General features: G+C 41.4%; 1 protein-coding gene across 1 annotated transcript in view; it reads left to right on the forward strand.

The window, feature by feature from the left end:
• The window catches only part of LOC120064080 (ganglioside-induced differentiation-associated protein 2-like), a 38,683-nt gene that overhangs the window by 6,880 nt on the left and 14,629 nt on the right, over positions 1 to 17,174 (forward strand). The window contains exons 3-13 of the mRNA XM_039014423.1: positions 1,304 to 1,443; positions 1,879 to 2,032; positions 3,024 to 3,112; positions 3,523 to 3,599; positions 4,042 to 4,201; positions 6,506 to 6,656; positions 6,786 to 6,862; positions 7,364 to 7,440; positions 7,571 to 7,710; positions 12,468 to 12,522; positions 13,345 to 13,488. Of these exons, the coding sequence (XP_038870351.1) occupies positions 1,304 to 1,443; positions 1,879 to 2,032; positions 3,024 to 3,112; positions 3,523 to 3,599; positions 4,042 to 4,201; positions 6,506 to 6,656; positions 6,786 to 6,862; positions 7,364 to 7,440; positions 7,571 to 7,710; positions 12,468 to 12,522; positions 13,345 to 13,488 (1,264 nt within the window). The remainder of the gene's footprint in view (positions 1 to 1,303; positions 1,444 to 1,878; positions 2,033 to 3,023; positions 3,113 to 3,522; positions 3,600 to 4,041; positions 4,202 to 6,505; positions 6,657 to 6,785; positions 6,863 to 7,363; positions 7,441 to 7,570; positions 7,711 to 12,467; positions 12,523 to 13,344; positions 13,489 to 17,174) is intronic.

A 17,174-nucleotide genomic window follows, 5' to 3' on the forward strand; every position in this document is an offset into this window, starting at 1 on the left:
ATGCCACCTAAAAAAAACCATGCCTTTTGCAGCCAGTGGCCGTTGTGCCCTTAGGCTGAAAATAATCATTAAAATTCCCTTCTCCCAGCTGCATGCTCCGATGCACCTCACTCACATGGCTCTCCGTCACATGATCGGGTATTTCTCACAGGCTACAAGTGAAGAGCGACATATCGGGGACGCAACTGCGCACGTCCTTAACCAATTCCGAGGCGCATATTAAAGATATTGGAAGAACTGTCCAATTTCACTTTGTCAGCCAACAAGATGAGTAGGCCTAACGAACAGCAAAAGCACTAGAATATGTCGGTCTACTATCCCCCATAGTACAAAAGTTGTCCTATTCTATCTAGAAAGAAATATTCCAAACATGTTGTGGGATGAGATGAAGCCCAAATTAATACAACCACTAGCATCAAAAAATAAATAAATGAGGCTGACACAACCAATCAGAACGTTTAGCTTAAAATTTTGATAAACTATTAGGCTATTTCTTCGCATTATAAGCGCAGCAATGCTCACATGGCAGTAGGCTATTAGCGTGAATGTTCCATTAGTGGGAAAACACCATTCTCAAAAGTGACTGTAAATGTGATTATGCATGTAATGCTTTTATTATAAAGGTGAATTGTTCTGGTGAAAATGATCTTCCCCAAACTTAAAACTCACTTGCTGCTTATGTATGGCAGTTAGGCTCTGCACCCGTTGTAAAACGGATTAATATGCTTAATTTTAAGAAGTTATTTGGCCACTTTAACAAAACATATACACCTATGGGCTTGGCTACATGAGGTGTGTGACTATGATTTGAATTCTACAATGTAGAAAATAGTAAAATAAAGAAAAACCCTTGAATGAGTAGGTGTGTCCAAACTTTTGATTGGTACTGTATGTTTTTCCAGCAGTTTCGATAATGTCAAATGCTGCACTTAAGTCTAACAAAACAGCTCCCACAATCTTCTTCTTAATTTCTATGCATTTTCCAATGGCTAATGCTGTGTTCTTTTGCCCAAACATATTATTATTTTTGGGATGATTATTATTGTTGTAGGCATGACATGCCATCAACAATCTTGCCAATGAAAAAGTAATTGAAGTAGTTGGCAATATCAGAATATGGATCAAAGTTAGCCTTTTTGCCCAAAATTGTATTGAAGGTAATCCAAAGCTTTCATCGTTTATATAACTAATCTTTGTTTCATAGTACAGTTTCTTCTTCTTTTTGATGTCAAAGGGAGATTTGAGTATGGCCAATACAGAGTTAAGACATCTGACCCTCTTTCATTCTGCTGTCATCTCTCAGTAATGGCGATGTTGCCCTGCTGAACTGCACAGCGATCGTCAACACGAGTAATGAGACTCTGACGGACAAGAACCCTATCTCTGAGAGCATCCACACTTACGCTGGGCCTGAACTTCGAGACGAGATGCTAAAACTGAAAGGTAGGGGGCACCACTAACTCATCAGGTTAATGGCAACATGCCTGGTTTGCACTCAGTGGGCACGAAACATGAGAAAGTACCGCATTCGTTTCAAAACACTATCTCAACTTGATCAATCAGAATGCTTATTTTTGTTGTCCAATTAAAACTTCTGTTGGTTTGTCTCTACTGATCATGACCTTGTGTTAAGCTGGGAAAGTGAATGTCATGTGTTAACATAATGTGAGCACTGTGGAGGCAAACACATTACAGACAGGTTTTTATACAAATGCATATTTTAGAAAAGGAAAAAGTGTTGGTTTGTGTCCATTGGGTCTTGTTGCTATGTAAATCCCCTTCAAGGCTGTGTTGAAGGTGAAGAATGTTCTCTTTGTGTGTTCATTGTGGGATCTTGATATGCTCTTGTATTACCGGTATGTATGTGTTTATCCACAGGATGTCGGACAGGCGAGGCAAAGATGACCAAAGGCTTTAACCTGGCGGCGCGCTTTATCATCCACACGGTGGGCCCCAAGTACAAAACCAAGTACAGGACGGCTGCTGAGAACTCTCTGTACAACTGCTATAGGAACGTCATGCAGCTCGCCAAGTAAGACATTAAAGATGCACTATGCAGAAATCGTTCTGCCATTTCCTGGTTGCAGAAATAGTTTGCCTAATTTCAGTTTGTTACAAAACAAGCAAGTATAGTGTAGAGAATCATTGTACCATCTAAACCACTGTGCAATATATTTTCCATAACCAAAAATATTGTATTTTCAGCTGTTTGAAGCTGGTGTACAAAACCAAAAGTAAGACGCAAAAACGAAACATGGAAGCGTAGAATAGAATAGTGCACATTGAACAGATCTACGGCTTCTTAGACTTGCTTTCAATGAGAATGGCAGGTCTATAATACACTTTTCTATGCGAATTTGTTCTGGTCACCCAAATAGTTACATATTGCAGCTTTAATTCATTTGTCCACATCAGTTTGACTGATGCATAAGTACAACACATTGTTCGAAGAGGCCTGCTCCACCTCATGTCCATTTGACTAACTGCAGTCCGCTAGGTGTGACTTGGACGGCAGGCATGTTGATTAGATCACAGCTTGTTTACATACGAGAGAAGTGTTCTCTCCCCACAATACCACACAGGTGTGTGTGTAGCGTGAGGTGCTCCCTTACAGCCTCATGCCTCTATACACAGGGCCTAAGTAGTCACGGAATGGTTTGATGAGCATGAAAACGATGTAAACCATATGCCATGGCCATCTGTCACCATGTTTCTCATCACTTTTTTGTCACGCACTGAATACAGCAGGTGAAATGCTTACTTAACCATCAATGCATTTTTTTTTTAAGTAAGAAAATATTTGATATTACATTATTATTATTATTTTAAATGCAGAAGTTACACACAATAACACAGCTATATACAGGGGGTACCAGTACCGAGTCAATGTGCAGGGGTACAGGTGAGGTAATATGTACATAAACCACTTTACTCTGTTTGTGGTGTGTACTGCACTGTCAATTGAATGGGGTTTGTGGTGTGGCTACTGTTAGTATGTTTGAGCTGTTTGTGTGTCTCTGCAGAGAGCAGGCTATGGCGTCTGTGGCCGTCTGTGTGGTCAGCACAACTAAGAGAGGATACCCACTGGAGGATGCCACACACATTGCCCTCAGTAAGACACGCACAGCACACACTCGCATGCACAGCATACATTCACTAAGTTAATGATCTCTTATACATTAGCGTATAGTACACTGTCACAATTTCATGTAGTTAACTTGTGGCTGTCAACTATTCACACTGGCATGATGTTCAATAACTCATCCATGACCTCTGACCTATGTGAAACATATGAAGGTGTGTGCAATAATAAGGATTTATTGCATTTATATAGCACCTTTACAAATACAGTAGGTGCTCAAAGCGCTTTACATTGTAAGGGGGAAACTCACCTATCCCACCACCAATGTTTAGCACCCACTTGGGTGATACAAAGCAACCATTTTTTGCCAGAATGCTCACTACACATCAACTAGCATATCTGTTGTCTGTTACGGTGTGTATAACTGTGTGTGTTTGCAGGAACGGTCCGCAGGTTTCTGGAGAAATATGGAGAGAGCATAGAGACAGTGGTGTTCGCCGTGACAGACATGGATGAGGTGTGTTCTTCTTTTCTCTTCTGCATGGTCACGAGTTCCTGTGATGTGTACACATGCTTAGGTTTACATGCACATAACTGCACTGGCTTGTTCATTTTTTTCTGGTGTGAAATTCAACTTAAGGGGAATGTTTGGAGCATGAAATATTTAAGCTGTGTTTCAAAGGCAAAGTTTCCATGTTTTTTTGTGATTACTCACTCATTTGTTTTTCATAGGGAACATTAAATATTTCAAATATAACATGAATGTTTTAGTTTGAGGTAATTATTAATGTCTAAGATGGCTAACACACAAAAAGACAGTGTATTTCACCGATAAGAGGGAAAATGCACATAGTGATTAGAAACTGAGGATGTGTGTGAAGGTTTTTGTGTTAGAAAGCATGTGTGAGTTTGTGGAATCTAATATCTGTGTGGTTAACATAGTTTTGTGTGTGTCTCAGCCCACATACAGGAAACTGCTGCTTCTCTACTACCCTCGTTCTGAGGAAGAGGAGCGTGCCAGCCTGCCCCTAATCCCGGCTGACATCGGGAACTCAGAAGGCGAGCCTGTAGTCCCAGAGAGACAGATCCGCATCACCGAGAAACCAGGCTGTCTGGAAGGTAAGACTACATTTCCCACAACCCCCCTAGATGTGACTCATCTCTGAGCTGTAGTGCATAGTGGTTTCAATATGGTTACCATAGCAACAACATCAGGGCCTGAAACAAACTTTTTGATCCACCAGCCACTGTGGCAGGTAGATAAAAAAAATCTACCAGCCAATTATATTTTTTACCAGACAAAATATTTGTCCCGACATAATTACACCATAAACAAAAAAACAGATGAGCATGCTTTGTAATGTTTCTAAAGCAGTATATGTATTACTAGCAAGAAGTGATCTGGTATATTGCAACATTTTTACCCCAAAAATGTGACCCAAATCTTTTAACCAAAATAGATGAGCCAAATGTTCAGCTGCCCTTTTAAGGGCAGGAGGTGACGGCACTTGGAGCGGCTGGAGTTGTCAGTGACAGTGTGACTTTGACATATGAGAATCTGACTGCTTCAGCGAAGACATGCTACTATACTCAAACATTAAAAAACAATCTTGCTTGTGAACAAAACATTGTAAATAGCTAAGAAACACAAGGAAAAAACGCTCACTTTAGTATACTTTTGAAAAAATGAATCTTCACTTCAATCACAGTGCGCACAGCTCCCTAGCCAGGCAGTGTTTATGCACATTGCGCGAGGTAGGTTATATATAATAGGATTCATAGGTCTTTGTGTGATTAGGTACCATCTATGAAACAAAAAGACAAACACTTCAAAAACAGCTACTGTAGAATTTTTTTTTTTTAGTTTTAAATGTGCTCATGCTTGACTTCTAACTCTATTTTTATTTGCAAATGCAAGTGAAATGCTCTCACTGTGGAGCCCTGACCACCTGCCAACGTGGCTGGTGAAGTAAACATCTTACCCGCCAATTGCAAAATCTAGCCGCATTTGGCGGGTGTTCATTTTAGGCCCTGAACAACCTCCATTCCATGTAGGTGATGCATTGTATGAATACATGGTGATAATAGACCTGCCGCCACCAGCAGTTCTTCATCTCTAAGCAGCAGATGTATTTCCTGGAGTCTGAACAGCACAGTCCTGGCCAGTACTGCCTGGTTTAAAACCAGGTCATTTGTATCCATGGAGACGCACTCAGTGGACATGGGAGAAGAATGCAGGATGATCTTTCATAGTCGAGTTAGTGGAACATCTCAGTCATACCCTCGGCCAGTGGTGGAACACACACACACACTACACACAGACAGGCAGAGTGATGGATCTTACATCAGTGTGGAAGGCTTTAGGAGCCTAATTGTTAAATGAAACATGTCTTTCCGTTGGTTCATCTTTTCCACTGAGCGCTGCCCTGACAGGTGCTCTGATGGCAGAGAGGAGGATGTACAGGTAACTGGAAAAATAATGAAAACACTTGAGTAAATGAGGGATACAAAGTATATTGAAAGCAGGTGCTTCCACACAGGTGTGGTTCTGGAGCAATTAACACCCCATCATATTTAGGGTATGAAAATGCTGGGCAGGCCATTATTTTGGCTACCATGGCTATGCCCCCATAGGATGACAATGCCCCTATACACAGGGCATGAGTAGTCACTGAATGGTTTGATGAGCATGAAAACGATGTAAACCATATGCCATGGCCATCTCGGTCACCAGATGTCAACCAACTTGAACACTTATGGGAGATTCTGGAGCAGCGCCTGAGACTGCGTTTTCCACCACCATCAACAAAACACCAAATGATGAAATATCTAATGGGAAAATGGTGTCACATCCCTCTAATATAGTTCCAGACGCTTGTAGAATCTATGCCAATGTGCATTGAAGCTGTTCTGGCTCGTGGTGGACCAATGCCCTGTTAAGACACTTTATGTTGGTGTTTCGTTCATTTTGGCAGTTACCTGTATGTCTTCAATAAAGGAATGCAGGATGACCTCCCTCTTGTGTTCAAATATTTTCTTGAGTGTTGAAAAGGTTTCCCGTCCCGTAAGGTTGTGTTTTAGTTTTGTCTAGATGTGTTGATGTATATGAATATACTGGACTGGTAAATTATGTTTAGTTACTTTAGTTACTCACATTAGCCATGTGTATGCTTTTATGTCTTAATATTGCCTCTCCTTGGATGACTGTTATCCATATGGGGCTCAGCCCTAGATGAAAAACTCCAGACCTAGAGGTGTGAGTCAGGCCCAACGACAACAAACACTGGAATAAACACAAAGACTTTTGACAGCAATGGTTTAAAGATATGATATTTGTTGATATAACAATTAGGGAGAGTGTATTTTCTTTTAGAGTTGAAAGTCATTTTCATAGATTGTTGTATCTGTGTGTGTGCTGTGTAGTTGACTCTGAGGCGGAGACTCTAGACTCAGACCTGGGCCAGGTGGGGACTCATGCTTTTTCCCGGATGGAGGGAGACGTGGACAAACAGCGCAAACTAATCCTGCAGGGCCAGCTGTCTGATGAAACCATGCAGAAACAGCACCAGAGAAAGTGTGTTACCCAACTTGTACACTACATCCCTACCATGCATCCTATACCGTAGTTTTACCAAGATTTACAGTACACCCTAAGCCAGTACAGTGTTTCCGTAATTTATTATAACCTCTCCTATCGTTGCAGTTATAACCGCTGGTTATGTCGAGCCAGAGCAGAGGACTTGTCTGACATAGCAGCACTGAAAGCCTTATATCAAACTGGTGAGTTCAGTGTGTGTCTGTATGTGAAATCCTTTTTCCAGCTCATTGAACACAGCATCTGGGGGTGAAATAATCAGTTTTATAATTTATCTTTCTCAGGATAAAAAATGGCCAGTAATGAAACAGCCTCAGATATCCTGCCATGACAACATTCTTTCACTCCTTCTCTTGCTCCCCCTCTTTCTCTTGCTTTCCCTTTCCTCAAACTGATTAATTTAGTTATTTGGATCGCTTTTTATACTTATTTTTCAGCCATAGATATAATATAGTGAGGCTCATGACACCCTTCTTTTTCACTGAGTGTAATTGTTCCATGTCTCCTCTAGGAGGCAGTGTAGTAACACTGGCGGGCTGCTGGGCTTATCTTTTAGTGGTGTGTGTGTGTGTGTGTGTGTGTGTGTGTGTGTGTGTGTGTGTGTGTGTGTGTGTGTGTGTGTGTGTGTGTGTGTGTGTGTGTGTGTGTGTGTGTGTGTGTGTGTGTGTGTGTGTGTGTTTCCACAGGTGTTGACATGTGTGGCAGGACAGTGATGGTTCTTGTGGGCAGAAATATTCCTGTCAACCTAATCGACATGGAAAAGGTACCAGGCTTCATTTGGAGGCAACATCATGAACATCACCGTTTTAGTTGCACAATAGAAAATAAATCAATATTGTTGCTCTGTGAACAAGCCTTGACCTCTCCACCATGTGTGTATTACTCCACTACAGGCCCTGCTGTACTTTATCCATGTCATGGACCACATCACAGTGAAGGAGTATGTGATGGTTTACTTTCACACTCTGACCGGAGAACACAACCATCTGGACTCTGAATTCCTTAAGAAGCTCAACGAGATTGTAGACACCAAGTAAGACGCACACCACATATTTGACTGATTTAGTGAAGAGAGAGAGAGAACTGAAGTCTAGAGACAATTACAGACTGTTGGTTACCAGATACGACAAGTGAATCAAATCTGAATGCGTAAGATGAAACCGTTCTCCCTGTGAATGGGGATTTACCGTGAAATTGTTCTGGGGTCTTTAACCCCTATGAACTATCAGCTGTAGTTTGTTCTTTAGAGCGTACAGTTGGCTCATCCTCCAGTAATAGTTGATTTTCACTGACCAGTTCTGGTTTATCACCTTTTTGTATAGCATCTATTTGCATTGACCCCCCTTTGTTTTTACACTGCTGCTACTCGCTGTTTATTATCTATGCATAGTCACTTTACCCCTACCTACATGTACAAATTACGTCGACTAACCTGTACCGCTGCACATTGACTCGGTACCCCCTGTATATAGCCTCTTTATTGTGTTACTTTTTTACTTTAGTTTATTTAGTAAATATTTTCTTAACTGCGTTGTTGGTTAAGGGCTTGTAAGTAAGCATTTCACTTCACTGTAAGGTGTTGTATTCAGCCCATGTGACATATAACATTTTATTTGATCTAAACATATTGTTCAAGCTACCATGAGACCAAGGAGACATTGCTCACTTTCTGAGAACTGAAACGGGATAGCTTTTGGGTACACATACGTTTTGGAAACCTGGAGTCTGTTATGGAACGGCTTCCCAACGCTCTGAGATGGTTCCCAGAAAATTATATATTGGCGGTGACACAGCCCAAATCAAAGACACTAACATTACGAAAACATTTGCATTTCTGGCCAACTCTACAAACTTCACTGATCAAACAGCTTGTTGCTGACAACAATCGGCCATGAATGAATTTCATGTGCAATTGAAGAAAATGGCATCAGGTTCTACGTGACTTCTAATCTCCCCTCTTCTGTTTCAAGATGTCACAGCACCATACATTTTAACTTAGCAGTGCCAATGTCAACACTATACACCATAACCATGCGTACCCTCTGCTTTAGTACGTCTATTACAGTCTAAGACGAGGTCAACTACTAAATACTTTTTTCCCTGTCTACTGACACATTTACACTGCACTAGAGCTGAAAACCACAACCTGCAAATGAAAACCAGAAGCCTTCTCACCTCAACCCCACAGCCATAGATAAGGCAGCACCACCCACAGTACTCCAACTTCTCAGCAGTGGTCGTACTACACAACTTCCTCTTTCGTGAACAATGTGAGATTATAGTCTTTGAAGCTAGTTGTTGTAGTCATTGAGAGATTCTACAACCGACCGTATCTTTTTTTTGTTGTTTTTAATCTGGCTCTAACCGGAATAGAAAGAGGAGTGGGAGGCCCCCGTACACAACTGAGCTAGAGGACAAGTACATTAGAGTGTCTAGTTTGAGAAACAGACGCCTCACAAGTCCTCAACTGGCAGCTTCATTAAATAGTACCCGCAAAACACCAGATCCCCTGCTGTTGATTGTGGCCTGCGGAATGTTGTCCCACTCCTCTTCAATGGCTGTGCGAAGTTGCTGGATATTGGCGTGAACTGGAACACGCTGTTCTACACGTCGATCCAGAGCATCTCAAACAGGCTCAATGGGTAACATGTCTGGTGAGTATGCAGGCCATCGAAGAACTGGGACATTTTCAGCTTCCAGATCCTTGCGACATGGGACTGTGCATTATAATGCTGAAACATGAGGTGATGGCGGCGGATGAATGGCATGACAATGGGCCTTAGAATCTTGTCTCGGTATCTCTGTGCATTGAAATTGCCATCAATAAAATGCAATTGTGTTCGTTGGGCCATAAGCTACGGACAACGCCACCATAGGGCACTCTATTCACAACGTTGACATCAGCAAACCACTCGCCCACACGACGCCATATGCGTGGTGTGCGGTTGTGAGGCCGGTTGGATGTACTGCCAAATTCTCTAAAACAACGTTGGAGGCGGCTTATGGTAGAGATCAGAGCTGTTGACAGAGAATTGGTGCACGCGCCCTAAACTTGACATCTGTAGCATTGTGCAAATTGTAGTGGCCTTTTATTGTCCCCAACACAAGGTGCACCTGTGTAATGGTGCTTATATTTTTGTTCAGTGTAGTAGATAAACTGAGTTTCCACCAGTAAACAGTATGCTGATGGGGTAGTAGGTCCATCATCCAAATAAACCAGCTTACAACCAGAAGAACATGTTTGATAACTCTTGGCACTGCTGACTTATTTTCCCAATAGTTGTGATGAGCAAGTTATGTCCCCCATAAGAGAAACTGTGTGGTCCTCCATGTCTGCACTGTACACCTGCACTCCCGAGTCACCAGCACTGCTGCTCTAGACCAGGGATGGGAAACTTTGATGAGGGTGGAGGGCTGCGTACCCACATCCATACCCACACATACAGTCAGAGACGGCCCTAGCCTTTTTGGGGCCCTAAGTGAAATTTTGTTGGGGGGCCCCCACCTTGAGAGCAAAACATTTTAGCTGCCTCACTCTTGACAGCGGAGAGAAATGTTTGCCATTTTTAATATATCTGAGTGAGAACCAAATCAATGGGGTCCCCCCGGTCGGTAATTCGACTATGATTACGACAAGTTTAAATTGTTGGCTAGACTAATTTACCAATCTAAAAAATGTTAGCTGACATGGGATAATTGAGTGACTGTCAGTGACTGACATAAGAGGAAAAACTGCTTATGCACAACCAAATTTCAAAATTACTATTCTAACTCTCAACAGTAAGTTGAGACCCCGACTGAGTTCCTTTTTGGAAATTGATCGAGCCAGCTGCCCATCTCTGTTCTAGACCAATAAATGGACCTGCTACATTTAGGAATCATCTTACCTATAGCTCTTTAGCGTTGGCTCTTGGAGCAGAGGTCCATTTTGGCACTACTATTCTTCCCCTAGGCCTAGACCAAGAAGAGAGAGACTCATGATCCTGTCTGGCTGGGGAGATGAGGGAGTGAGAGGCTGTTCCACCAAAGAGACAGATTTTGTTCCTTGAGGACTGGCCCAAACAAGGCTCTACTCCACTCTGTTAGGTCTCTCAGAACACCGATGAAACAATGGTTAAATGGTCATTTGTTTGGGGCGTTTTTTTCCAAGTGTTCTGTAAAAGTGTCAGCATGCTTCAGTTCGGATGAACCGAACGAGTGTGCTCGCATACTCCCTTAAAAGACCTTCGCTTGAAAAACGAGAAACTGCTACGTTTTAGCCGAGGAGGTCTTAGTCACACAATTTTACATCTAAGATTTTTGGTGCAGTATTCCTCAATAACTCGTTTGCATGCAAAAAAAATCATCTTACATTGAATGACAAGACTTTATTGAAGAATCTGTACTGTTGACCAGGCACTGACAAAGTGGCACTGACTTCAGCTTGCCTCGAGAAAAAATGACGTGTGCCTAAACAGCCTTACTGAAGTCCAAAACGTCACAAAATGTTGTCATAATATATGCACAAACTCTTCCAAATTGTTTCGGCTGGGAAGCAGGCAGACGCCTTAAGCCTGTACTGGCTATGGGTGGTTACTGTCTACCTCCGAAAGATGATGGGTTGGTTCCACATTTGGGGACTAAAACCATGTAATTGCATGTTAGTTACATAGGCAGGTGTAGCCTATTGATGTTGCATGTCCATGTCAGAGAGGCATGGGAAAGGGTAGAGGGTTGTGTGTGTGTGTGTGTGTGTGCATGCTGTTGGATGGCCTTGGGTGATTTTAATTTTTTTCCTAGTTTGTGTTCTTTTGACAGTTCCTTGGCCTGAGGACACTGCAACAATTGGAGCACTTTTATGGACATTTGGTCATTTTGTAAAAAATCTCTCTTTGGTTTGTTCAAAGAACCCAATTGTCTGCAAAAAGAAAAATAACCAGCAAACTGTTCTGGAAATACTTTTGAGTAAACCTAAGCCGCTTGAAGAACTTGATGGCAGTTAAAATGGGTGATCCATCACTGGAAATAAAACTGTAATTGCTATGTAGTTGAATGTTAAAGCTGCAATGTGTAACTTTGGGCGACCCAACCAAATTCACATAGAAATGTAACTTATAGATCTGTTATTCTCATTGCTAGCAAGTCTAAGAAGCAGTAGATCTGTTCTTTTTTTTTATTTTTTATTATTATTTAAATTTTATCCCATTTTCTCCCCATTTTCGTGGTATCCAATCGCTAGTAATTACTATCTTGTCTCATCGCTACAACTCCCGTACGGGCTCGGGAGAGACGAAGGTCGAAAGCCATGCGTCCTCCGAAGCACAACCCAACCAAGCCGCACTGCTTCTTAACACAGCGCGCCTCCAACCCGGAAGCCAGCCGCACCAATGTGTCGGAGGAAACACCGTGTACCTGGCCCCCTTGGTTAGCGCGCACTGCGCCCGGCCCGCCACAGGAGTCGCTGGAGCGCGATGAGACAAGGATATCCCTACCGGCCAAACCCTCCCTAACCCGGACGACGCTATGCCAATTGTGCGTCGCCCCACGGACCTCCCGGTCGCGGCCGGCTGCGACAGAGCCTGGGCGCGAACCCAGAGACTCTGGTGGCGCAGTTAGCACTGCGATGCAGTGCCGCAGTAGATCTGTTCTATGTGTGCTATTTCTATGCTTGTGCTTAAGTCTTCTTTCCAGGCATATTTTTGATATGGCTGTTTTGGGCAATAATAAATCATTATAATAATTATAACTATTTAACATGCTAGCCAATAGTGACATGTCAGTAAATGGCTTTTGCTTTGTTTTGTATTCCAGGTTTAAGAATAACTTGAGTGCTTTCTACTTTGTACACCCCTCTTTTCGCTCCAAGGTAAAGTCAACAGTACCCCTGTTTTACTGCTTCCCAAAAACTTGTTAGGTGTATTTCTACTACTAGGCATTATTAGGATATGTACAGTATATACCAGGGTTGGGGTCAATTCCAGTGAATTCAGGTACACTTAAATAAAAATGATTTTCAATTAGGAAAATTTGTACTTGGAATTTGGTTTACTTTCTGAATTGACTGTTTTATGCCCTCTTTTCTGACCAAGATCAGCAGGGCTCTTTTCACATGCACACACACCACCCCACTACTGTTCTGCAGTTTCACCAAGACTTATTTTGGCTGTGAGCCTCCCTGACACATTACCCTGTTCAAGCTTCAATTTCTGGTCTCATCTGCATAGTTACTGAGTTGAATCAGCCCTTTAGATGGGAGAAGGCTCACAGTTTAGCAATATACTAATTGGTCAATTTAAAGGATCCATGAACTCCGAGGTAACTTGACCCTGAGGTGTGTATGAGAGACGGGCCAGGCATTGTGCTGGGGTCATTAGAATGAATGGGTTAAAATGGTTTGGAATGGGAAGCAAAGCACACACTTGCGTACTAAAGAGGAGAGTGAAGTCTATTGGCCTTATTAAATCAAACCTAATAAGTGGAATTTAGGGAGAAGTAAATTTGTCTCAATAGATTACCACTTAAATACAGTAGAAGGCTTCAGCCAAAACACATCTGTGTTATAAACAAGTATTACAATTGAACCTTCAGGGCAGGTCCAATTGTAAACCCCCCCCCCCCCCCCCCCCCATTTTCACCAGTTTTTCTCAATGTATCTAATCTTATCATGTTAATTTCTCTTGTGTGTCAGGTGTCCACCTGGTTCTTCACTACGTTCAGTGTGTCAGGGATGAAGCAGAAGGTCCATCATGTAGAGACCCTCCAGCAGCTGTTCACCTGTATCCTGCCTGAACAGATAGACATCCCTCCCTTTGTCCTGGAGTACGATGCACGGGTGAGGGCCTACACACACCATTCTCTCTGTCTAGTTTACCAACCTGGCTGACCTACATCTGCAGGGCTACACACACACACACACACACACACACACACTCTCATGCATTGAGTTGTGGGTATATTCCCACATTGTATCAGATTCTAAGTGTTGCACTTTGTGTGTGTTACGACTTTAAAATGTAACATGTACCTAATCTTCAGACTATTTTTGTTGGTTTGTTCAAAGGACCGAATTGTCTGCAAAAAGAGAGCAAACTGTTCAGCAAATACTTTTGAGTAAACCCAAGACATTTGATAAAATGGGTGATCCATCACTGGAAATGAAACCGGAATTGTTATGTGGTTGAATGTTAAAGCTGCAATATGTCACTTTTTGTGCAACCCAACCCATTTCACATAGAAATGTGACTTATAGATCTGTCATTCTCATTGAAAGCAAGTCTAAGAAGCAGTAGATCTGTTCTTTGTGCGCTATTTCTATGCTTCCCATGTTTTATGTTTCATTTTTTCTTCATCTACTTTCGGTATTGTACACCAGCTGAAAATACAATATTTTTGGTTTTGGAAAATACAGTACCAGTCAAAAGTTTGGACACCTACTCATTCAATGGTTTTTCTATATTTTTTACTATTTTCTACATTGTAGAATAATAGTGAAGACATCAAAACTATGAAATAACACATGGAATCATGTAGTAACCATAAAAGTGTTAAAGAAATCAAAATATATTTGAGATTCTTCAAATAGCCACCCTTTGACAGCTTTGCACACTCTTGGCATTCTCTCAACCAGCTTCACCTGGAATGCTTTTCCAACAGTCTTGAAGGAGTCTTGCTGAGCACTTGCAACAGTCTTGCTGAGCACTTGTTGGCTGCTTTTCCTTCACTCTGCAGTCCAAACCATCTCAACTGGGTTGAGGTCTGGTAATTGTGGAGGCCAGGGCATCTGATGCAGCACTCATCACTCTCCTTCTTGGTCAAATAGTCCTTACACAGCCTGGAGGTGTGTTGGATCATTGTTCTGTTGAAAAACAAATTATGGTCCCACTAAGCGCAAACCAGATGGGATGGCGTATCACTGCAGAATGCTGTGATAGCCATGCTGGTTAAGTGTGCCTTATTCTAAGTAAGTCACAGACAGTGTCACCAGCAAAGCACCCCCACACCTTCACACCTCCATGCCTCACGGTGGGAACCACACATGCGGAGATCATCCGTTCACCTACTCTGCGTCTCACAAAGACACGGCGGTTGGAACCAAAAATCTCACATTTGAACTCATCAGACCAAAGGACTGATTTCCACCAGTCTAATGTCCATTGCTCATGTTTCTTGGCCCAAGCAAGTCTCTTCTTATTATTGGTGTCCTTTAGTAGTGGTTTCTTTGCAGCAATTCAACCATGAAGGCCTGATTTCACGCAGTCTTCTCTGAACAGTTCATGTTGAGATGTGTCTGTTACTTGAATTCTGTGAAACATTTATTTGGGCTGCAATCTGAGGTGCAGTTAACTAATGAACTTATTCTCTGCAGCAGAGGTAACTCTGGTTCTTCCTTCCTGTGGCGGTCCTCATGAGAGCCAGTTTCATCATTGCGGTTGATGGTTTTTGCGACTGCACTTGAAGAAGCTTTCAAAGTTCTTGAAATTTTCCGGATTGACTGACCTTCATGCCTTAAAGTAATGATGGACTGTCATTTCTCTTTGCTTATTTGAGCTGTTCTTGCCATAATATGGACTTGGTCTTTTACCAAAGTGTGTGCAGAGCTGACCACAAAGCAAAGGGTGGCTACTTTGAAGAATCTCAAATATACAATATATTTTTATGTTTAACAGTTATTTGGTTACTATGTGATTCCATATGTGTTCTTTCATAATTTTGATGTCTTCACTATTATTCTACAATGTAGAAAATAGTAAAAATAAAGAAAAACCGTTGAATGAGTAGGTGTGTCCAAACTTTTGACTGGTACTGTACATTTCACAGCGGTTTAGATGGTTCTCTACACTATACTTGCTTGTTTGTCACAAACTGAAATTAGGCAAACTATTAACATTTTAGCAACCAGGAAATGGTGAAGCGATTTCTGCATAGTGCATATTTATTTTAGTTATTTATTCTGGGTTATTTCAAAATTACTGGTCACAGTCGCTAAAATACCTCCACTGATGTAAACACTTGATATGCCTGTTTAGTATACTTACGCAGGTCTGTGTGTTCTACTTAACTCAATTTGTCAGCTGGAGTTATCACCCTAAATCAGATGGAAAGGAAAAGCAGAACTGAAAAGGAATGAGCGTTACACAATTGCTCTTTTAATATATATTTTTTTGATCTTGTATTGAGATGAAGCAGAGAGAGGGGAAATGATGCAATGACTCCTTACTGGCTCTGGGTGACTCGTTAGTTTGTGGAGTTGGTTCATTTGTAAGCTTATACGCTGGTATAGTGGTGCCTGGAGAAGTGGGTATACTCTAATTATGCTAAAACATTTCTAAAACGGGCCGCCCAGTGAAGGAAAGGTGCCCTATGTGAAAAATTCTATGAGAAACGGTGACTTATACACTCTGAATGACCTAAAATCATAAATTCCATATTGGTCTTTCACAGTCAGGCCAACCCAAGCTGTACTGGGCAAGTAGGCTAATATTAGGCCTACTATTGAAACCGATAAATGAGACTGTCAACTGAGTCAGAAATTTACAGGTTTCAGATTTTGCTCTCAAAGTCACTTTTTTTTAAACGTAAATACAACACAATTGTATGTTCTAATGCCGTAACAATGCTTGAACCACATCAGGAGACTAAATTTGAGGTCTTGGAAAAAATCTAATGTTGATTTGAGTGTAGTTGCCTTTTAACTCGATGTGTGCAGGCACGTAGCACTGTTTGGTTAGCAGTATTTCTGTTGTACATGAGATGGAGTTTGGAAAAGAAATGGCCATTGGATTTATGCTAATTATCATAATATTCTGGCAGATAGGCATAGTCTACTTTGTAGCTAGTTAACATTTTAATAGAGAAGGTTTTTGGGAAAGCCTTTCCATCTACCTGAAGACATTTAGGCCTATTATTAGCATCCTTGTATTTTTCCTGTTGCTTCATTGTTTGACACCTGAACATTTTACTTCATATTATGAGGCATTACCTTGCTTCAAAGTAGCAATATTATTTTTAGAATTACTCATATGCGTTCTATTGGTTTTCTTTAAACTTTCATTGTCTAGCAGCCAAAGGCATTATCCTAGTCATATTAGCAACCCATGATAGTTGTTGCATCTTTAAATCCCCCTTCTTTCAAAAATTTCTAACCGATATTTCCATCTCTGGCCATGAAACCGCTCGCATGTGCGGTGCGTATTTTAGAATGGTGTTTTCCCGCAATTGAATTTTGGAACATTCATGCGTAAGCCTACTGCTATGTGTACATTGCTGTGCCTAAAATGTGAAGAAATAGTAGTTTAGCAACATTTTAAGCTTAACATTCTGATCTGTTCCATCAGCCTTGTTAATTAATATGGCATATACATTCAGAAAGTATTCAAACCCCTTGACTCCACATTTTGTTACATTAGTCTTATTCTAAAATGGATTAAATATTTGTTTTCCCTCACTAATCTACACACAATACCCAATAATGCCGAAACAAAAATTGGTTTATATAAATTTGAGAAAATGTGTGTATAT

This window comes from Salvelinus namaycush, chromosome 19, assembly GCF_016432855.1.
Source record: "Salvelinus namaycush isolate Seneca chromosome 19, SaNama_1.0, whole genome shotgun sequence".
NCBI classification, from domain to species: domain Eukaryota; kingdom Metazoa; phylum Chordata; class Actinopteri; order Salmoniformes; family Salmonidae; genus Salvelinus; species Salvelinus namaycush.